At 42.8% G+C, this 23,397-nt stretch overlaps 1 protein-coding gene across 1 annotated transcript in view; it reads left to right on the forward strand.

Annotated features, from left to right (window-relative positions):
• The window catches only part of prrc2a (proline-rich coiled-coil 2A), a 129,494-nt gene that overhangs the window by 19,453 nt on the left and 86,644 nt on the right, over positions 1 to 23,397 (forward strand). Inside the window, exons 2-3 of the mRNA XM_078219083.1 lie at positions 14,513 to 14,688; positions 21,908 to 22,085. Coding sequence (XP_078075209.1) covers positions 14,574 to 14,688; positions 21,908 to 22,085 — 293 coding nt within the window. The 5' untranslated portion in view covers positions 14,513 to 14,573. The remainder of the gene's footprint in view (positions 1 to 14,512; positions 14,689 to 21,907; positions 22,086 to 23,397) is intronic.

Consider the following 23,397-nt stretch of genomic DNA (forward strand, 5'->3'; position numbering starts at 1 on the left):
CAGATAATCTGTCTCTGGTAACCTCTGTTTAACTCTGAACACACAGCTCTCCTTACTTACGCAAATAGCAATATAATTCACCCCCCCCCCATCCCAAATCTTTTTAAAAATACATATCTCACTGATGATGGCAGATTTGAAGGGAGGAGGGACAGCACCTGAAAGAGAACCATTAACAATATTGGCTAGCATCAGTACCAGAGAAGAAGTTGAATGACCAATAATTTAGTGGGAATAAGGCTGAGAGCGCAAAAATGAACTGAGCAGGCATAGGTGGAAACTGTGGGAAGATGCAAATTTAGGGCTGGGCAGTGGGGAATCACCAGAACAACAGTCATTTTTGTATATGGTGTCTTTAACGTGACGTGTCCCAAGGTGCTTCACATGAGCATTATAATACACCTAGCCACATGAGGTATTACATCAGATGAAGTGTCATGAAAGAGGTCAAAGAGGTAGGTTTGACTGTGTCTTCAAGGAAGAAAGTGAGGTGGATAAGTGTCAGAAGGGAATTCCAGAGCTTTGAGTCCTACACAACTGAAGGTACAGCAACCAATGGTGGAGCAATTAAAAGTGGGGCAGTAAAGGACCATAAATATCTTGGAGACTTGTGGGTGCTGGAGCTTGCAGAGGAGTCGCTGTTTTTTCGACATTTATTGAGAACAGAGTTCACGTTTGAAACGAGTTAAACAAGAAAATGGGATCGAGGAAAATGAGTAACTATTACAAGGGAGTGTCAGTGGCGTGACGGGTTGGATGATGTAGCAGATGCACTCGTCAAATACTGGAAAGAAATGTGAATAGTTGAAGCATGATGAGGCTTAAGGAAACGTGAGAAAATGGAAGAAGTGGAAATTGTGGAAAAGCTGATCAACAGATGATGCTGGTGAAGTACAGCGCTTCCAGGGTCAACAGCTGTTAGTTTTCCTCTCTTTTCCATTGCCAAATTCCCAAAATGCTCACTCATGCACAAGAGCAATTATTTGGCTGCTGGATGCTCCAAGTCTTTGTTTGTGTGCTGAGACTTGGCAGGTTCTTCGCCCACTGGATAGCGTCACAGCTCAGCTGACCCCTGCCCTCATCAGCTGTTCACACACGAACAAGCTTTCTGGTCCAACTTGTGTATCTGAATCAGGATTGATTGGGGCTGCTAATTTTTTTTTCCAGTTTGAGGGCATCCGTGTCCTGCCCCAACCTGAGAGCATCTAACTTGATACAGGGAACAAGTGAGTGGTTTTGTTTTAGCTGGGAAAGGGACCCCCTGGAAGCCAAGCAACCTCTATATCTTAACTGAGTGGCCTTCTTCACTCACACCCCTTGAAGTTAACCCATTGCATGGTGATTGTGATGACCAAACCTGATTTTTATTTTGGTGCCTGTTACTGATGCCCATGTCCAGACTCTATGGGAGGTAGTAAATAGAAGTGGAGAAATCTGGCTGATAATCATTGCTTCCCCTGAGATTCTACTGCTAGTTGGCGCTGGCTCCACTCCAAATGCATCATTAGACTGGGGGTTTGAATGTGCAACCTGGTGTTAAAGTTTATTAGTGTCACTAGTAGTCTTACATTAACACTGCAATGAAGTTACTGTGAAAATCCCCTAGTCGCCACACACCAGCGCCTGTTCACCGAGGGAGAGTTTAGCCTGGCCAATTCACCTAACCAGTATGTCTTTTGGGCTGAGAGGGGAAACCGGAGCACCCGGAGGAAACCCACGCAGACATGGGGAGAATGTGCAGACTCTGCACAGACAGTGACCCAAACCAGGAATTGAACCCGGGTCCCTGGCACTGAGGCAACAGTGCTAACCACTGTGCCACCTTGCTGCCCAGTATGGTTAGTATGGCTTAGTTCTCCACTAAACAGTACACTTGCCATTTAAGATGTTAAACAAAACTCAGTTACTGCCTTTGGCAGGCTAGACTTTAAACTTTGAAAAGCAGCGTGACTGGCTTTCAATTTTTTTTGTGACCCCTTTAGCCCCTCTTTTTTGATGGTCTAGTTTTTCTTTATTCCAGAGTTGTGTTATTTAGATGGCAGAACCAACCGCATCTGTGATATGCTCCATTTCTTTCATTGTTGCTGCTGAAGTTAAAGTTCAGATCACACTGGGCCACAGGTTTCCAGTGGGTCACTTATCACAAAGATTACAGATAGCTCAGTGTAGCAATACTGTAAGATGTTTCCTTCTGTTCTGTGACAAATATCTAGATAATCTGCCCTTTGATTCCTCTTGTTGAAGTGTATGACCTCTCACTTCCTCACATTAAACCCTATTTGCCAGTCTATCTATATCCCGTTGCAGAATTACAATATCCTCATCACAACATATCCTATCTTCGTATCATCGGCAAATTTGGAAACCTTGGCATTCTTGTCCTTCCTCCATGTCATTAATGTAAATAGTGAACAATTATGGGCCAAGAACTGATCCTTGCGGCACTCCACTCATTACATCTTTCCACTTTGAAAAGGATCCGTTTATTCCAACCCTGTTTTCTACGTGACACAGTTTTCAATCAATGCAAACTCATTTCCTCCAATTGCATGGGCTTTTATTTTATTCACCAGCCTCTTATGCAGCAGCTTGTCAAATGCATTTTGGAAATCTAAATACACTACATCTACAGGTTCCCCTCTATCTACTCTTCCTATTACATCCTCAAAGAATTCAAGCAAATTTATTAAATGTGATTTGCCTTCCATAAAGCCAGGTTTGATTATATTCAGCTTTTCTAAATGATTAGCTATTTCCACTTTAGTTATTGACTCCAGCATCTTGCCAATAATAGATGTCAAACTAACTGACCTATAGTTCCCTGTCTTCTGCCTTTCTCCCTTTTTGGAACAAGGGAGTCACATTGGTTGTTCTCCAATCTTCTATACACTTCCAAAATTTAGCGAGTTATGAAAAATCTCAAGCAATGGGTCCACTATCTTTGCACTTCCATTAAAACCCTAGCATGCAGTTATCAGGTTCTGGTGACTTGTCTGCCTTTAGCCCCTTGAGTTTCTCTCATATTTTACCCCTTGTGATTGGGATTTTTGTAAGTTCTAACTGTCCATCTGATATTTTGGGGACATTTGCAATGTCTTCCATGGTGAAGACTGATGCAAAAAATTATTTAGCATATCCGCCATTTCTTTGTTTGCTGTTATCAATTCACCAGCCTTGTTCAGTAGAAGTCCCTTAGCCACGCACTTCCTACTTGTATATCCATAGAAACTCTTACTGTTTGTTTGTATGTTGCATGCAAGTTTTCTCAAATTCATTTTCTCCCCTCTCTTCTGGGCTTTTTAGTCGTTTTTGCTGCTGGATCCTAAACACTACCTAGTCCTCTAGTCTACCACTATTCCTTGCCACTTTGTGTATCCTGCTTTTCAATTTAACATTATCCTTGACCTCCTTTGTTAACCATGGATTTTTCCTCTGTCTCATGGAATCCCTCTTTTTGATTGGGATCAGCTCCTGTGTGAGCACTTTGGACCAGCTGTTTGTACATCTGCCACTGTTCATATGCTGATCTCCACCTTAGCTTGTTTACCCAGTTCATCTTAGACAACTTCTCCCTCGTATCATAATTGCCCTTACTTAAGTTGAAAACACTAGGTATGGACCTATGGCATTTGCCCTCAAACTGGAATTCTATCATATTGTGGTCCCTACCCCCTAGGGGATCCTTAACCACAGGATCCCTTATTAATCCTTCACTACACAAACCAAAATCTAAAATTGCCCATTCCTGGGTATGTTCCACAATGTACTGCTTCTAAAAAGCAATCTCAGATGCACCCTACAAACTCTCATCTACGTTACCCTTGCTGGTTTGGTTTGTCTAATCAATATGCAGATTAAAATCTCCCATGATGATTGTAGTTCCCTTCAAACATGCCCTTGAAATCCATTTATGCTCTGACTTTTAAGAGGTCACATTTTGGGTGTCTATAGATTACTCCCACCCTTCCCCTGCTAATCAACCCAAACTAATTCCACATCACTATCCACTGCCTTTTATATCATGATTCTGAAACCTTCCTTGATTAACAATGCTACCGTGTTGTAAATATCATGTTGCTTTTTAGTGTCTGCTCTTGCCCTTTCATTCAGTTAGTTTTGCAATCATTTCTCCTGTAGCCAGCATGTTTTGTTGATTTTCTGTTTGCTGTGACATGAGATACTTAATAGTACTCTATTGTGCAGGCGGGGATATAATTGGTATGTGGGGGTGTATTATCTGTAGACCAGTTTAACATACTGGCAATCTTGTCTATGGTGCACTGAACCCAAAATACTTCAATACGGAGTTTTGAGTGTTAAGAGCACTTTAAGTTGCGCTCTCTGCTTTATTATAATCGCCGAGAAACATATCGCCAATCACCCAACCTTCACCACAGTTTCTCTACACTTCACCCAAGTTTGGAAGGGCGAAATCTATAATTGTGCTTCCTAGTTTTGCTGTTCGTTTGTATCTCTATTGTTGGGCTATTTTGCCATTCCAGTGACAGGATGGTTACCACTTGTTCATCTTGTTTTTAAGCTTATAAAATCTCTCAAACATTTATAGGTGCTGTGAGCCTTGAGTTATGATAGACATTTTTTGTATGGTGAGATGTTTGTTCAGGTTTTCCATCCTGTTGATGTGCAGTGTTAGCTGTACTGAGGCAGATGCAATCTCGGTATAATTGGATGCACGTAGATTTTCTCTCCTCTGGGTACCGCTCCTCGAGAACTGGGCAGCTTGCATAAGAACTAGGAGCAGGAGTAGACCATCTGGCCCCTCGAGCCTGTTCCGCCATTCAATAAGATCATGGCTGACCTTTTTGTGGACTCAGCTCCACTTACCCACCTGCTCACCATTACCCCCTAATTCCTTTACTGTTCAAATATTTGTCTATCCTTGCCTTAAAAACATTCAATGAGGTAGCCTCAACTGCTTCACTGGGCAGGGAATTCCACAGATCCACAAGCCTTTGTGTGAAGTGGTTCCTCCTCAACTCAGGCCTAAATCTGCTTCCCCTTATTTTGAGGCTATGCCCCCTAGTTCTACTTTCACCTGCCAGTGGAAACAGCTTCCCTGCTTCTATCTTATGTATTCCCTTCATAGGGCCCTATTTTACCATTGCCTCACGCCAGTTTTCGGGCGTGAAAATGTGATAAAGTCGGGTGAGAGGTCATTATCGAGATCCGCACCTGCATCCACGCAGATTGCCACTTGACCGAAACCCGGGAATAGCGGCGAATCGATTCGTGCCCAAAATGGGCGCAGCGACGATTTAAATGCATTTGCATGCATTTAAATTGAATTAATGAACTGCCCGCCCAACTTTATCAGCATTTCCCCCTTTACCACCACGTTTGCCAATCCGGAACTGCGCCGTAATGGACCTGCTAAATAAAAGTCTGAAACGGACGCTCCAGCTTCTGAAGGGCGCGTTCAGTGTTTCCAACGGCTCTTTGACTCAGATCAGTGGTTGGGGGGGGGGGGGAGGGAGGTGGGTCAGATCATTCTCTGGTTTGGGGGGGGAGGAGGGGAGTGAGGCCAGATCGTTGTCTGGATGCGGGGAGGAGGAGGAGGCAGGTCAGATGTTCCGGAGGGGAAGGGGAGTGAGGCCAGACCATTCTCTGGGGGGGTGGGGGGAGTGAAGCCTGTTCGTTGTATGGTTTTGGGGAGGGGGGGTGGTGAGGCCAGATCGTTGTCTGGAGGCAGGGGGGGGGGTGTCAGGGAGGCGGTAAGATGTATCTGGGGGGGGGGGGGGGGGTGGGGTGGGGGGGGGGGGGCAGATGGATCTCTGGGAATGGAGGGATACAAAAGAATGGTCTAGTTTGGACCAGGGAGCGGCACGGGCTTGGAGGGCCAAAGGGCATGTTCCTGTGCTGTATTGTTCTTTGTTCTTTGTTGCCACTCTGCGGGCTATTGGTGGGGAGGGGGGCAGGGGTGGTGATCAGTCTGGGTAGTGGGCGTTGTGGATAAGGGGGACAGTGATTAGTGGGGAGGTGGATAAGGGGGACAGTGATTATTGGGGGTTGGATAAGGGGGACAGTGATGTGTGTGGGGGCCATCGCTTCCGATTTTCGCTCCCAGGTCGCTTTCTCCACTTTCTGCAGTCCGGGGGCGATCTGACACGGGCGCGCTTTTTCAAATTTTTTCAAACTGCGCATGCGCAGTTCAGAGCTCCGATCGTTTTAGCTGCACTAAGCCCCACCCACAGCGCGAATGGGACTGGAGATGGCTGAGAGCGTATAGGGGCGCCTGAAAGCAGATTTGTAAGTCGGATCTGCATTACGCCCAGATTCGGCACTTAAAATGAAAATGGTAAAATCAGGCCCATAATCTTTTATGTTTCTATAAGATCTCCCCTCATTCTTCTGAATTCTAATGAATATCGCCCCAGTCTCCTCGGTGTCTCCTCATAAGCCAACCCTCTCATCTCCGGAATCAACCAAGTGAATCACCCCCTCCAGTGCCAGTATATCCTTTCTCTAAGGAGATCAAAACTGTACACAGTACTCCAGGTGTGGCCTCACCAGCACCTTATACAGCTGCAACATAATCTCGCTGTTTTTAAACTCCATCCCTCTAGCAATGAAGGAAAAAATTCCATTTGACTTGTTAATTACCTGCTGCACCTGCAAACCAACTCCTTGAGATTCCTGCACAAGGACACCCAGATTCCTCTGCACAGCAGCATGTTGCAATTTTTTACCATTTAAATAATAGTCCCTTTTGCAGTTATTCCTACCAAAATGGATGACCTCACGTTTACCAACATTGTACTCCATCTGCCAGATCCTCGCCCACTCACTTAGATTATCCATATCCCTTTGCAGACTTTCAGCGTCCTCTGCACACTTTGCTCTTCCACCCATCTTAGTGTCATCTGCGAATTTTGACACACTACACTTGGTCCCCAACTTCAAATCTTCTATGTAAATCATAAACAATTGCGGTCCCAACACTGATCCCTGAGGCACACCACTAGTCACTGATCCCCAACCAGAAAAACCCCATTTCCTCCCATTCTTTGCTTTCTGTTAATCAATCCCCTATCCATGCTAATACATTACCCATAACACTGTGAACCTTTATCTTATGCAGCAGTCTTTGGTGCGGCACCTTGTCAAATGCCTTCTGAAAATCCAGATACACCACATCCACAGGTTCCCCACTGTCCGCTGCATATGTAATGTTCTCGAAGAATTCCACTAAATTCGTCAAACATGACCTGCCCTTCATGAACCCATGCTGCATCTTACCAATGGGACAATTTATATCCAGCTGTCTCGCTATTTCTTCCTTGATGATAGATTCAAGCATTTTCCCTGCTACAGAAGTTAAGCTAACTGGCCTATAGTTACCTGCCTTTTGTCTACCTCCTTTTTTAAACAGTGGCGTTATATTTGTTGTTTTTCAGTCTACAAGAACCACCCCAGAGTCCAGCGAATTTTGGTAAATTACCACTAGTGCATTTGCTATTTCTCCCACTATCTCTTTTAGTACCCTGGGATGCATTCCATCAGAACCAGGAGACTTGTCTACCTTTAGCCCCATTAACTTGCCCAATACTACCTCTTTCGTGGTAATAGTTTCTAGGTTCTCACCTGCCATAGCCTTCCTGTCATCAATTTTTGGCATGTTATTTGTGTCTTCCACTGTGAAGACTGACACAAAATACCTGTTCAATGCCTCATTTTCTCATTTCCAGTTATTACACCCCCCCCCCCCCCCTTCTCGTCCTCTAAAGGACCAATGTTTACTTTCGCCACTCTTTTTCGTTTTATATATTTGTAGAAACTTTTGCTATCTGAGCTTCTAGAACCACACTCAAGTGAACAATCCTTGTGAGCCAAGCTTAGTTCATTGAGCATCTCTGATGTGGTATATTTATGCTGGGGTCATTTAAGCAGCTTGGAAGATCTCAACATTTCTTGGGGAAAATTTGTATAAAATAATTGTCCTAACTGATCCTCTCTGCACACGCACACTTAATGCTCTCCCTGTGCTTAAATGGCCACGATCCCCACTCTGTTTATTTTGTGAATTGACTCTCGACTCATTAACCACTTGCCTTGTTGGTCACTAGAAAGATGTCTGCTGCAGCAGAGTCCTCAGTACAGCTTTGTGATTAATTATGTTGATACCTATCCTTAATAGAAATAATAGATGGTATTTGTTTGGTGAAACTTAAATGGTTTATCATAGACCCTTACGATGAAATTTCTATGACTTCAGATCTACGCTCCCTTTATATATCCATAATTGAGAAAGGCTTTAAGAAGGATGCAGGAGCAGGCATAGGCCATACAGCCCATTCTGTACGATCGTAGCTGACCTTTGACCTGAATTCCACCAATTTCCTGCCCTGTCTCCGTATCCCTCGATTCCCTTAGTACCCCAAAAATCTTTCCATTTCCATCTTTAATGTGCTCAACGATTGAATGTGTCCATAAATAAGCATATGAAGGAAGTGCACAAAGTTGGCCAGAGTCATGTGCCAGCATGATTCTCCGAGAATTACATGAAGAAGAAGCCAAATGGTGGTGTTTTCGACCATGAACTTTATTGGGGATATGCTTTTTGTGTGCGCATCTAAATATTTAACAGAATCATTGGAAGATTACCAGGACTTTGCAGTGGATTATTGAAAACTACTTCATATGTATTACATCAGGCAAGAATGCTCAACAGATTTCATTTCTACATTACACCTCTTGTACTGTAGGACATCTTAAAGGCGTCTTTCCACCATAATGGTAAAGTCAATGCCATTAAGGGAACTTTTATTTTAGTGGTTCCTTGACATTGTCTTGGTAGTACCATGATTCTCTGCTTTGTCATGTCCAATACGTGGTTTCTAGTTAGAGACATTATGACTTCTTTGGAACTATTTGGTAAGAGAAGTTACAGATGCCCATTGTGCTGATAACTCAAATGTTACTGAAGTGGCATCGTAGCAGCAGCACAGAAAAATGACAAACTCTCTGACGGCCTGCTCGCTGAACGTTTTAAAACGAAGTCAGCATAGTACGGTAAGTATAAATGTAGCAAACAGCATTCCTCATCTGTAATTGTCTTTGTGATCTTGAAAATTGGACCTTTTTTAATTGTAGGAATTAAATTTTGAATTATCATTGTTGAAAGAAATTTGCAATTAGGCAGACTTCACATACCAATGAAATACAGTATAATCGTGATCCCAAAATGGCAGCCCTATTGGGGAATTTGCGTTGTACAGGATAAACTACAAAAGTTTGCCAGCCAGGTCAGTTTTAACAGGGGTACATCAGTTGTCAAAGATCCGATGTATCACAGGTAATGAGCTCTGTCATGACGTTTGTGTTGTGTGTCTACTGAAGCTACATTTTGAGAATGCAGTTTCAGAAGTGAAGTGTTAAATAGGCTTTCCTTCAGTTGGAGGGGTGGGTGGGTAGTGGGGGGACGATTCCTCTTTTAGGAGGGGTTGAGGGAAGGTGAGTCAAATTTGCAACATGGTCCTTGTACTCTAATCCAGTGAGTGATTTAAGAAGGGAGTGAAAATTACCAGCACAAGGAACTGCCTATAATTTGATACTAATTGCCCATTTCGTTTGAGATCTTCAGAATGCCGAGAATGGGTGCTCATATAATGAAGAACCTCTTTTCAACTTTAGGTGTCCAAGAATAAGATAACACCCAGTTTAAAAAATGCAAGCCTAGCTCATTCAATTACCAGTGATCAATTCTAATCCTATGTAATATTGAATTTGATAAATATGGTAAGACCTAGGCCAGAAACTCCAAGATGTTTTATGAAGATAGCCTAGACCTTAAGTTTTTACCTTTGAGTTTGGCATGGGTGAGCACAGGGGTTTTCACTCCAGGTATGATTCAAGTGACCCACGAGGAAGCTTTTATCAAACAGTTTATTTAAGAACACAGTTAAAATAAGATGTAGCATAACTTTTACCAATTACAAGAATTAAACATGATACAATATAAACCTTAGCAGCCAGTTAACTATCATGTTTCAAACAGCACTCCACAAACATGCACCCCTTTCTAGACTTGGCACAATTTTGCAGCTTTTTAACACCTGCTGTGAATTGGTCCTTTAAATGTTGGATTAAAACTGAGGCTTGCCAGTCCTGAAACTTTCAGCACGTTTCTGGGGAGAGAGTGAAAGAGACAGAAACAGACTGTCTTCCGCTAGCTTCTAACAACGGTTAAACTAAAACCCTAAACTTTTCTGTGTGGGGGGAGAATTGCCCCCCAGGTAGCATCTGACCTGTCAGTCATGCTTCACCCAGCAAGTCCAAAAGGATTATAAAACCCCAAGACACTGCATTAGGTCAGATTAAAAATAAATTTGATGGCCACTATATTGCTTCAGTAACAATTGGAGGACAGTGGCTATAGACATCTGGGTGCCGAAATGAAATGCTCGGAGCTGCTTGAAAAACTTGCAAAGAAACATGATTAAAAATATATTTCTTAAAGGCATAGTATCGTTACAATGAGACTTAACATAAAGCTGATTTTAAACCCAGCAAATTCACTGATCCCCTTCTGCAGAGGGAACTTGCTACTCCTACTTAGCCTAGTCCTTGTGTGGTTCTGCCTTGAAAGCTCTCAATAAATGTTGCTTTGCTCATATCGTCCATCTTGAGAACAATGTTTTAATACTCCAGCTCACTTGATGGCTAATGCTGGGGATTAAAGTAGATAAACATATCGCCTACCTTCACTTCGACAGTAAGATTAACCAGTCACCAAAGGCTGTTTAAATTATTTGGGATCGGGCAGCAGATTCGCTAAATTTTTTGACTCTGGTCAGCGGCTTTGAGGATTTTCCTTCTGCTTCAAGATTGAATTGTGCAGCCCTTTGAGGTTGTGGAAATGATGCTGCTGTTACAGCTGCCAAAAATCACCATAAACCCATGCAAGTGAAAGCATTAAACACCCCGGCTGCATACATTTTTGATGCAGTTCACTGGTATATATTGGTGGTTCATGACTGTTTCTGAGAGATACTCTTCTGCCTGAGCCAATTGTATGCCACTGTCACTGCCAGGACTTGCATAACCAGGAGAGCTCTGCACCTTTCGGAGACTGTGATCTACTTAAAGATTTTATTACACTCTGGGAAATGTAGCTGTACAGAAGGATGCCATTTTCCCTCAGTTAGCCGGCCTTTGTAGTTTAAATGAGTCAGGGTTTTCGAAATAGTCACCATGCAAATTTGCTGTTGAGATGGCTGTTTCTCACAGGAGAGCACATTGACTCTCTTTCGCACAGCCTGACATGCCACGACCCAGCTCCTGAAGCAGAGGAGGAAAGTGGGCCACAAACCACAGATTGGTAGTCTAAACGCATCTTGTAGAATCTAGTCCTAAGACCCAGGTCATTGTACATTTCATTTGTGAAATTGTACATGACAATACAGGTGCTTTCCATAAGATGAGAGCTATTGGGCATACCTGTAATTGCAAATGGGCATCACCTAATCCACACCACTTTATAAAGCTGCTTCTGTGTGTCATGGTGATTGTAAACATTGCCTGCAGTCAAGTTAAGTCACTTTATTCTACATTTGTACAAATACTCATCTGATTATGAACATAGTTATGTCCTAAACCGTTTCAGATTTTTAAAATAGATTCAATATTTGAAGGGGATGTTTTTAAAGTTTATTGATGTCACAAGTTGGCTTACATTAACACTGCAATGAAGTTACTGCGAAAATCCCCACACTCTGGCGCACTGAGGGAGAATTTAGCATGACAATGCACCTCTAACCAGCTTGTCTTTTGGACTGTGGGAGGAAACCGGAGCACCCGGCAGAAACCCACACAGACACAGGAGAATGTGCAGACTCTGCACAGGCAGTGACCCAAGCCAGAATTGAACAGGGATGCCTGGTGCTGTGAGGCAGTAATGCCAACCCCTGTGCCACGTGCTGCCCAGATGTGTAATTATTTTGGTGTTGGTGAGATCCAGCTGCACGATTTGAAGCATGACCGGTATACAAGTTTCAGGCTGCTGATTTGTATCTCTTGGGTTGAGTGTAAGCCCCCATGTTGTTTAACTGTAATTAAAGCTACATCTCTCCCCCCCCCCCCCCCCCCCAAAGCTACATTCCTCCTCCTCCTCCTCCTCCCCCCCCCCCCCCCCCACCCCCAATGATCAGTCCTGCAAGCAAAGACTTGTATTCACTAACATTTCTCTCAAATGTTTACAAATAACTCATTGTAAGTGCTTTGGAAATGCATTAATATTTATTTAAGCAATTGTGCCCTTAAGATCTAACTAAGTGGACGCTTTTCAGGGAAGGAGAATATTGGCCGGAGTGAAAGAATGGCCTGCTGTTCCTTGTATTAGCACCATAGTATGTCAAGCATCCATAGGCACTGGAAAGCAGTTTTGTCAAAGCATTTAATCGGAACGATAGAATCTCTGATGGTACCAGGTTTCCACTGCTGCATTTTAATGTCATTTTAGGTTCTCATAGAATTCCTGCCATGCAGAAGGAGGCCATTCGGCCCATCAAGTCTACACCAAATCTTCGACAAACCATCCGACCCGGGCCCTATCCCTGTAACCTCCCATATATTTACCCTGCTAATCCACAGATCCTGGTGCACACGGGCAGTTTAGCTTTGCCAATTTACCTAACCTGCACATTGAAAGGTTTCTGGACTGAGGCTGGAATTCTTGAGCTCAAATCCAAGTGGCCAAAGTATTATTGGTGTTATAATGAACACAATTTTGGCTTTTGTTCCTCTGGATAAGGCTCATTCTGACTTGAATTAGTTGGCAAAATTGTCCCTTTCGTTTACCAGAATATATTTATCTGTCAAGAGGTAAATGGAGACAAAAATGTGGAAATGTATAAAAGCACGACAACTTTTTGATAATCCTCTTATAACAAACTATTTGACCCTCTGGTAGGTTTGGGCAGATATTGGAACGGTAATTTCCACTGCTGACAATTTGAGCTACCTGCACACCAACTTGGCAAGCGAGCTTCACAAAACAAATTGGGGAGTTTCCATCCATGCCTTGGCTGATCTCATCTGGGCAAGTGATGGGGATGCTACTATTGGACTTTGGGTTAGAAAGTTAGATTTCCCAATCGGGAATCTGTCACCCCTATATACTAGAAGTAATTAATTTAAGAGACAAAATACTCCATAGAGAGGTATGTTTTGGATTGTGTGTGAGCATTACTATCCATTCAGAGCTCGGGGTCTATGAACACGTGCTTCCCAAATTGTCCATTCGTAGCCAGTCATTTCTCCTACTTTCCATCAGCAAGGATTGATTTTACTCTCTATTTGATTTCCTCCCCCCATCCTCTCTCCACCCAAAATACATGATTACCTGAAACAATATTCTAATTAAGTGCATGTTATCAATTTCTGATAAGGTGTTGTATCAGTAGATATGCAGCAGAGGAAGCCCAAGATTGTAATTAGACATGGTTCCTTTCTCAGAAGAAGCAGAGTTGCCAGCTAGAATTGCACAGGGTCTTCTAGGCCATGTCTCGCACGTGGCAGTCACGGAAGCAACGTGGAGTGAAGGGGTAGGCTGGGTGCGAGGGTACGCTGAAGTATGCAAAGATTTGAGTAAATTACATTACCAGGAAAGCTATTGCGAAGACTGACTAGTGATCTGTTTGTTGTAAATAATATTTAATAAATTCAGGTGGCGTGTCAGTCGTAATGCTTAGGCACTGTGTAACGTGGCTTGATGAAAAATGCTTTATTAAATGTAGGCTTTGTGTAAAAATATTTGCCTCTCGTATCTCAAAGTGCAGAATAAAGCATCAAAAATTTATACTGAATCTACTTGCAAAATTAACTATAGTATTGGAGAGAATTTGAATGTGGGGCGGTATAAATAAGAGAACATCTTACCCTAGAGAATAATTGGAGGGCTGTCTGGCCCTTTTGCTAATTCCCATATGGTTATTACTGGTTAATATGACAATTGGGGATGCAAGCATCAGTTTTATTAATAAACACTGGACTTTAGTGTGTGACCTGGAATCATGAAATGTCACTCCAATAATCTAAATGGCTTTGGTCATCGGTAACCAAGCTCTCTCGATTGTTGTTCATGATGGGCCAGATATGTCTCTGTGGTTGCTCATGCCTGAGGCTTGAGTGTCAGCAGACTGGATACCCAAGGGCAAGAGTGGTGGTAATAGTCACGTGGTCAGCCCTTGTCTAATCCACATTTGCTGGAAGGAATCAGTGGTCCTACTGTTTTTTTTTCTTCCTCCTTTTCCATAACTTAAACAGCTGTAATCTGAGTATCCGTGCCCAGCTGGCTGAGATGAGGAGTTGCCTGACTAGGGCAGGTAACTCAACACAGCCCTGGAATTTAATCTGGTATCTTCCTTGTATCGTGTTTGCTTTAAGCACTGAATTGTTGCTATGCCTAACTGAATATTGTTGACAAGCAAGTGAATGTTTACAGCTAATCTCTTGGCAGCAGATCGGAATATAAACTCTTTTATTTTTCATTTAGAAGGAGGCACGTTTCAAGGGGTGCCTAAAGGAACCACCGTACTCAATGACCTTCCAGCGAGATGTCAGATCGTTTGGGGCAAACTGCAAAGGGAAAGGATGGAAAAACCAAGTACTCGTCACTCAATCTGTTTGATACTTACAAAGGAAAGTCCTTAGAAACCCAGAAACCCACAGGTAATCCAAGAGGGAGATTGCTGTGTGATTTTTTTTTTAAATATGAAAACCTGTACAGACTTGTTGCTGCCCATCTTTGTGTTCATGTTTACTTTTGGCACAGACTGCAATCAAATCATCCAACTGGTTAATGGTGTTGTCACTCGATTCATTTCAAGTATTGGTGTTGTACTCTATAGGGGAAAACTAGCATTTTAAACCCCTACATTCCTGGAGTTGCTGTCCATGAAGTGTCTTGCAGCAGAACCACACATTCACATTGTCCAGCAGCCATCACTTGACGAGCTTTCTTTTCTTCCCCTGCTTGAGCCAGTTGTGATATAGATGCTACCCTAACTACTAAATATTGCACTTGCATAGCACCTTTTAATGTCGCAAAATAAAGGGGTTTCGCAGGACTTTTGACAATGAGCTAGGTGAGGAGATATTGGGATGTATGACCTAAAACTTGGACAGAGTTTTAAGCAGCGTCAAGAGGTCAGAGCGTCAGAGGTTTGCAGCATGGAAACAGGCCCTTCGGCCCAACTTGTCCATGCCGCCCTTTTTTTAAACTCCTAAACTAATCCCAATTGCCCCCATTTGGCCCATATCCCTCTATACCCATCTGACCCATGTAACTGACTAAATGCTCTTTAAAAGACAAAATTGTACCCCCCTCTACTACTACCTCTAGCAGCTCGTTCCAGACACTCACCACCATCTGTGTGAAAACATTGCCTCTCTGGACACTTTTGTATCTCACCCCTCTCACCCTAAACCTATGCCCTCTAGTTTTAAATTCCCCTACCTTTGGGAAAAGATATTGGCTATCTAGCTGATCTATGCCCCTCATTATTTTGTAGACCTCTATAAGATCACCCCTCAGCCTCGAACGCTCCAGGGGAAAAAAGTCAGTCTATCCAGCCTCTCCTCATAACTCAAACCATCAAGTCCTGGTAGCATTCTAGTAAATCCTTTCTGCACTCTTTCTGGTTTAATAATATCCTTTCGATAATAGGGTGACCAGAACTGTACACAGTTTTCCAAGTGTGGCCTTACAAATGTCTTGTACAACTTCAACAAGACATCTCAACTCCTGTATTCAATGTTCTGACCAATGAAATCAAGCATGCCGAATGCCTTCTTCACCACTCTGTCCACCTGAGACTCCACTTTCAAGGAGCTATGAACCTGTACCCCTAGATCTCTTTGTTCTATAACTCTCCCCAAAGCCCTACTATTAACTGAGTAAGTCCTGCTCTGGTTCAATCTACCAAAGTGCATCACCTCACATTTATCTAAATTATACTCCATCTGCCATTCGTCAGCCCACTGGCCCAATTGATCAAGGTGGGGAGAGGTTTAGGAGGAGATTCCAAAGTTTGGGGCATAGACAGCTGAAGGTACCCAGTGACGCTTGCTAATTTGATCCAGAATAGAAATCAAATTGGCATCTTGTGTTCTGTATACCACATGATGTCTTGCTTATCTGTGGATCCACATTGATATCTATCATTGCATGATTGTTAATCAGGTCCTTTCCATTCTTTGCAGACTTCTCTATGCTTTGAGATCAGTTGGTACATCATTGTGAATGGATACTAATTAAGAGGAGCTGATCCTTTTGGGATGTGCTAATGTAAAGGGTGCAATATAATTGCAAGTTTCCTGCTTAAGTAGTGAATCCTGATGGGTGAAGATAGTTGGTGGTGCCAATAGTGAGAAATGGAAGGGGACAGAGTTTTTGGTCGCACTTTAGTTAAGTGCAGAAGTGGGTGTTGAACTTCTAGTACATCTCTGTAAATTATCAGAAGCATTTAATGCAAAATCTATAATTTAGTTTCCACTTTCAAATATGGATTGTGACTGTGCTGTATAATGCAAAGTTGAAGTTCTAGTGAGAATAAGTCACGGTAAATCCAAAGTTTCACAAAAGAATGTGTATGGGAAAATCTTCAAAATGTATTCTTTTAGTATGCTGATAATACACTAAATAAGCTGAGACTCTGAAGAAAAATTAACTAGTGTTCATGTAGCAAATGGCTTTTAAAAGACAAATGGTCCTCTGAATGGTGTGTCATGAGGTGAAGCGCACGCTGCACCGTTGCAATGAAAAGTATTTCCAAGTTTTCAGTCTCTGCTGCCATCAATCCCTGTTATTACTGCTGGCTTTTTTTCCCCCCCAAAATTAATTTCCTCTATATCGCGGCATTGACTTGTGCTGGCGTATGCTTCTGCTTTGTTGATGTGCTGTCGCACCTTGCCCTGGTGACCATGTTAAGCTGGATTGTAATTATTGTTGAAGCATGTGGTTGAGCAAAGCCATGTCCTCCCCTGACATTCACGTACAAGGCTTTTTTTCTAACAAAGTGCGGAGTTGGCATCCAGAGCTGGAGCCTTGCTGGATCCTTTTATTTACCCCCACCCATTGCCGCCTACCCCGCCTAACTAGGACATTGCAACCAATTGTGATCCCACAGCAGTTGCCTTTGCTGAGAGCAAGGCTTGATGCTGCAGTTGGACTCTGTTTCTTATTGCGCAGCGCGTATATTTAATACTGATCGGCTTTTTGGCTTTATGCTATTACTCCTACGTTTTGCCGTGTTTATTTTTCCCCTCGACTTGATGTTGCCTCCATCCCCAACCAGTTGAAATCGGTTTTCCTACATAACAACAATAACAACACTTGACTGCAGTTCAACAACAAAAATTAATTGACTGTGAAGCCCTTTTGGGGATGTGCTGATGTGAACGGTGTAATATAATTGCAAGTTTCTTGCTTAAGTAGTGAACCCTGAGCATTTTCACTCTTCCTGCACAATAGGACTGCATGTTGTGAAGAGTATGTGTGGGGTTCAGTTTCCTTTATTTCAAATATTTTTTGTTTGTCTCCATTCTGCATGGTGTCCTTTTACTTATCGTGGATGAACCCCCGTTTCGGAAAGAAATGTGATCTCGGAAACAAATGCAATTATTGTCCTGTTAGTCTAAAATCTGTTGTGGGGCAGTCAATAATTAGGAACAAGGTGCCTGAAAGCTCGATGAAATTTGAGCTGTGTAAAGAGACAAAGATAAATTTGTAAAGGGTAGGTCATGTACTGCTATAACAAACTCAATTAAAGTTTTTGAGGAATTAACCACTTGGAGTACTGTGCTCAGTTCTGGTCACCTCATTACATGAGGGATGTGGAAATGATTGAAAGGGTGCAGAGGTTTACAAGGATGTTGTCTGGATTGGTTGGCATGCCTTATGAGGATAGGCTGAGGGAGCTCGGTCTTTTCTCCTCGGAGAGACGAAGGATGAGAGGTGACCTGATAGAGGCGTACAAGATGTTGAGAGATATAGATCGGGAGGATTCTTGGAGGCTTTTTCCCAGGGCTGAAATGGCTGCTAAGAGAGGACACAGGTTTAAGGTGTTGGGGAGTAGGTACAGAGGAGATGTCAAGGGTAAGTTTTTCACTCAGAGGGTGGTGGGTGAGTGGAATCGGCTGCCGTCAGTGGTGGTGGAGGCAAACTCGATAGGGTCTTTTAAGAGACTTCTGGATGAGTATATGGGACTTAATAGGATTGAGGGTTATAGGTACGCCTATATATAAGCCTAGGTAGCTAGGGACATGACCGGCGCAACTTGGGGGCCGAAGGGCCTGTTTGTGCTGTATTTTTTCTATGTTCTATGTTCTAATTTGAATAGAAGGCAGGGAAAGTCTCGTTAACAGTTTATATGGACCGCCAGAATGCATTTAGTAAGGTTCCACGTGAAAGACTGTTAGCCAAAATCAAACCTTATGAAATTCAAAGCTTTTGACAACTCTGCTTTAAAAAGGAATTGGATTAAGCCTATGTAGACCTGGTACACCTATGATATGTGATTGCGAACTTTGCAATTCAGAGTTTCTGCTTTGCTGGTTACATTTCAGTAAATAAAAAGACACTGAATATGTACAGCTTGGCATAGGTTGTTGGGCCACGTTTTGTGATGACATATTGAGCTGTGGGTCAACTGCTAAGTCCGTAGATGCCAGTTGTAAATCTGGAGCAAAGGCATGGCAAGAAAAGTGTGAAGTTAGCAAATTCTTTCAATGGATAACGACAGCGCAGAATGCTGAGGAGAGGGTCAGCTACTGTAGGTACAAGAGAAAATATAAATTACTCTTTTTAAAATGGGAATAGTCCTGTTAGCTGTGTTGGTAATTGCATTGCCTTGTATGATGGCATTGAGTCAAGCTGATTAATAGACTTCTGATTTGACCTCCACCCTGTGTTGTGCTGATCTTGGCTGGTGCTGGAAATAACTTCAATATCCCTGGCCTGTGGAGAATCAGAATTAGCAACTGTACCTGCTTCTGATTGTATATTGATCCCTGCTTTTTTTTCTTATTAAATGCCTTTTAGCATCAAGATCTTAAAGTAGAGGGTTTCTACCTGGTGGGGTCAAATGTAATTAAATTTCTTTTAGAAAAAGAATCTACAGTGGGTAAAGTGAACTTGGAGACTCAAACCAGTTCCGCTATTGTTTTGAAATAATAGAATGATTGCAGCGTTGGTGTCATTTGGCCTGTTGAACCCGTCCCAGCTCCCCGCGAGAGAATCTCCGCTTGCCCATTCACCGTCTTAGCCCTGAAAACATTTTCCCTTCAGATGCTTATTAATTTCCTTAATCTGTCCCTCTGCTTTTTCAGACAGTACGTTCCTGTCCTAATCACTTGCTGCATACAGTTAGTGCCGTTGGTTTTTGAAGAAAGATTTCCTTTTGGTGCCTAGTTGGGTTGTGTATGTGCTAGAAAGTGTTTCTTTTAAACAGTGCAGTCAGGTGTTAAAGTCAGACCAGTGTTGTAATTTTCTCCAGTGAATGCTGCATTAACGTTGTCAACTGCCCAAAATTCATTCCATGTTGAGTCACTTGTATCCAGCAGACATTGATCCTTTCACCCACTCAGCTGTGAGCTGGACTGCATCCCAGAGCTGGAGGTGTATTGCCTTAACTGGTACAAATTGACTCTCCATCGGGCTCCTCCTTTTCTGGATGAGGTGGGCAATCGTTTTCCTGTGACCTGCTATACAATTGAAGCGTTTTCTAGTTGAACTACTTTGCAATGAGATGTCTGGTCTTCACTGGGAAAGTCCTTTTTTATTCTGTATCAGTTGCATATGTGGTATTAGTCCCTAAATTGTTAATGATGCTGTTAAATTTTAGCCCTTGAGTAATTCCTTTTACTCAGTTGGAGATTCTTGTATTTTATGGCAGAAAATAGCATGTGTCTGGAACTGGCCTACTCAACCATCTGTTTTCAAGTTCACACTAAATATAGTTTTAAATTTGTTCTTTAAGCTTGTTCCTTCCCCCACTCATTTTATGAATATCCTGCTTTCAGGCAGGCTGTATTGAAATGTAGACATTCGTAGAATCATGGAATGCTACAGTACAGAAGGAGGCCATTTGACCCATCGAGTCTGCACCAACCACAATCCCAGCTAGTCCCCCTGACACTAAGGGGCATTACTAATCCACCTAACCTGCACATATTTGGACTGTGGGTGGAAACCAGAGGAAACCCACACAGACACGGAAACGTACAGACTCCACACACAGCGATCCAAGCCGGGAATCCAACCCAGGTCCCTGGAACTGTGGGGCAGCAATGCTTGCCACTGTGCCACACAGCTCCTATAAACAGCAATGTGATGATGACCAGCATGACGGTATGGGACATAAATATTGACCTGTACAAAGTAGTGCCATTGGACCCAACTGAGCGGGCAGATCTGGCCTGGCTCTAACGTTGCATTCAAAAGACACTGCTTCCTCAGTACTCCACTAGAATGTTGGCCTTGGTTTTCTTTGCACTCCAAGTCCTGGTGTGGAACATGAACCCAGAATCTTGTGTGTGTGGCTAACTGCACCATAGTTGAGATGATCCTGAATAGTTGGAAAAGTTTGTTTCCCACTGCCAGTTGTGATTATCCATCCTTTTTCATTCTACCTGTGTCTACACAATTGCCACTTCACTTCAAAGAAACTGATTGCATGTGAAGTCATTTAGGGGTTGAAAGTCATGATCAGAGTACTGAACCTGAAATCTTCCTTTTAACCTGATCGGTGTACAGGTGCATTATGAAGCTGGAAAGGTACGCTACTGTGAAAAGGCAGTCAAATCAGCTGGATATTAGTTTCTTGCATCGCTAATGACTGCAACCAGTCCAAACCCAAAATCATTGCCAAGATTTGCCTTTGATTTTTTTTAAAACTTGGCCTGCATATGTTTCGAGCGCAGTTAGAGAAAGGTTCTGCAGCACTTCTAAGATGTTAGTTGTTACTCAGTCTGACCTTTTGTCATTCTCTTCGAATGCTTTCAGTACATGTTCATTTAAGGTGGCTATGCATTTCCTCTGGAGTGTTACACCAATCTGGGTGCAAAAGGGTGTTCTGGATAAATAAGTTCCTTCATCATCACCCCAGGATTTTTGAAACTTTACAACAGCGCAAAATTTCCTTTTTGCAATTAATTGCTTCTCCCCCCCCCCCCCCCCCCCCCCTCTCCATTCACAAAAGGTCATAGCTTTTGCTTGCTTGTGCCGTAAGTTGCCACATGTGTGGCACGGTGGCACAATGGTTAGCATTGCTGCCTCTCGGCGTCAGAGACCTGGGTTCAATTCCAGCCTTGGGTCACTGTCTGTGTGGAGTTTGCGCATTCTCCCCGTGTCTGCGTGGGTTTCTTCCGGGTGTTCCGGTTTCCTCCCACAGTCCAAAGATGTGCGGGTTAGGTGGATTGGCCATGCTAAATTGACCCTAGTGTTGGGGGTGAGCAGGGTAATATGAGAGGTACGGGAATAGGGACTTGGGTGGGATTGTGGTTGGTGCAGACTCGATGGGCCAAATGACCATGTTCTGTACTGTAGAGATTCTATGATGTAGCAGCTACATTTGTGGTTTCCTGTTGCCAGTTCCATTTTTGAGTCTTTATGGGACGATTGTTCGTAATTTCCCATTTTAAAAGGAATGCAATTGGTCAAACTCTTTTAACATACTCGCCATTAGAGTAAAGTTGGAGGCAATTTGGCTAAGCTGTGTTTGAGTGGTTCCTGCTGGAGCCTTTTTGTGCAGGTTAGTATTCTGCACAGGCCTGAACCTTTGTAATGTTTCATTTTCCCAGAGCGGTCTATTTCCACTGTAATAATTTCTCTGCAAGGCAGCTGTTATGAGAGTGCTTACATTTTGTCTCTTTTTTTTCTATTTGCCAGTCACCGCACGTCATGGATTGCAGAGTCTCGGTAAAGTTGCCGCAGCTCGGCGCATGCCACCCCCTGCAAACCTGCCAAGTTTAAAAGCGGAAAATAAAGGCAATGACCCCAATATTTCTTTAGTACCAAAAGACGGAACAGGATGGGCAAGCAAGCAAGAATCGCAAGACCAAAAGAGGTAAGCGTGTTGACTACATGCGTTGCCCTTGAACCTGGAAGGGGTGGGGAGGGTTGTGTGGAGTTCTTGTTTTTGTGACATTAATAATGCACTTGTTACCATTCGGTCTAACCACCGTACTGGTCCTTTCTAAATCTTCACATTATATTGGAACCTTATCATCAGCTATCACCTTTGTGCAGACGGTGACCAAGGTTGGAGCAGATGATGGAACATGAGACGTTCCAGGAGCAGGAAAAGAGGCTATCTATTTGATCAAGCCTACACTCAATCTTATCACCATATCACTCATTTCCTTCTCTGTATAAAGGTATCTAATTGTCTGTAACGTACTGTCTGTTTTGGTGGCCTCTCTGGTTTAATTTCTCCCCCCTCAGCGATTTTTGGAATACGTTTGTCACACGTGCTCCTGATTTATTAATTATTAATTTGGGTGGCCTTGCACTCATTCTCCTCTTAATCTTGAAAGCTTCAGTTGTGTGTATTCCCAAGTCCAGGTATATCCAATTTTACACCCATTTCGCATTTTCCCTTGGTCCAATCTTGCCTATTTCTGCTTTTGTTTCTAATTCGTCCTGATTTATTGTTTTAAAATGAGCTGTTGTCAGGACTCAGAGTGAGACCTGATGAATTCAACTTCAATTCCATTTAAACTTTGGGACGGACAACAGTAAAGGCTTCTTCCCAGACAGTAATTGGCATGTGAAATGGACTCCTGCAGAAGGCGGCAAAGGTCAAAAAGGCCCTGGAAAATGCTGCAGTGGGAAGCTTTTGCGTCACTCCGGATAGATGAGCTTGGCCAGGCTGCATTTCCTTGTCCATTATTCTAATCTTTTTAAATAAGAATTCACTTGGTACTTAATTCCTCTGTGCTATTCTTGCCATTTGCTTTAAAGGTTCCATTGAAATTTTCCTCTGCACTATTTTAGCAGTCAGTTATCCACCTATTTTGAAAAAGTTCATTAAAATTACAAAAAAGCGTTTCATTTAAACTTAGCATGAGAAATTCCTGCCCCTTTAATAGCTCTCTATCTTTTGTAATCCACCAGTTGAGACTTTTGGAATTTTTTTTGTAGTTTTATGTTGGCAATATACCATCAGTGGTGCACACGTCAAGATGCTGATGTATATTACATTGAACAATATAAAGGTGCAGTTTGAGTATCGGATCATATAGAGGCCAAATTCCACTGATCCTATAAGCTGCTAGCTAATCTAGGATGCTACATAAAAATAATAACACTGTTCATTTGCAAGCCTCTGCTTTGCTACTTTTCAATTGAACAAAAATTCCATCTGCACATATCCCTCC

Source organism: Mustelus asterias, chromosome 8 (assembly GCF_964213995.1).
Source record: "Mustelus asterias chromosome 8, sMusAst1.hap1.1, whole genome shotgun sequence".
NCBI classification, from domain to species: Eukaryota; Metazoa; Chordata; class Chondrichthyes; order Carcharhiniformes; family Triakidae; genus Mustelus; species Mustelus asterias.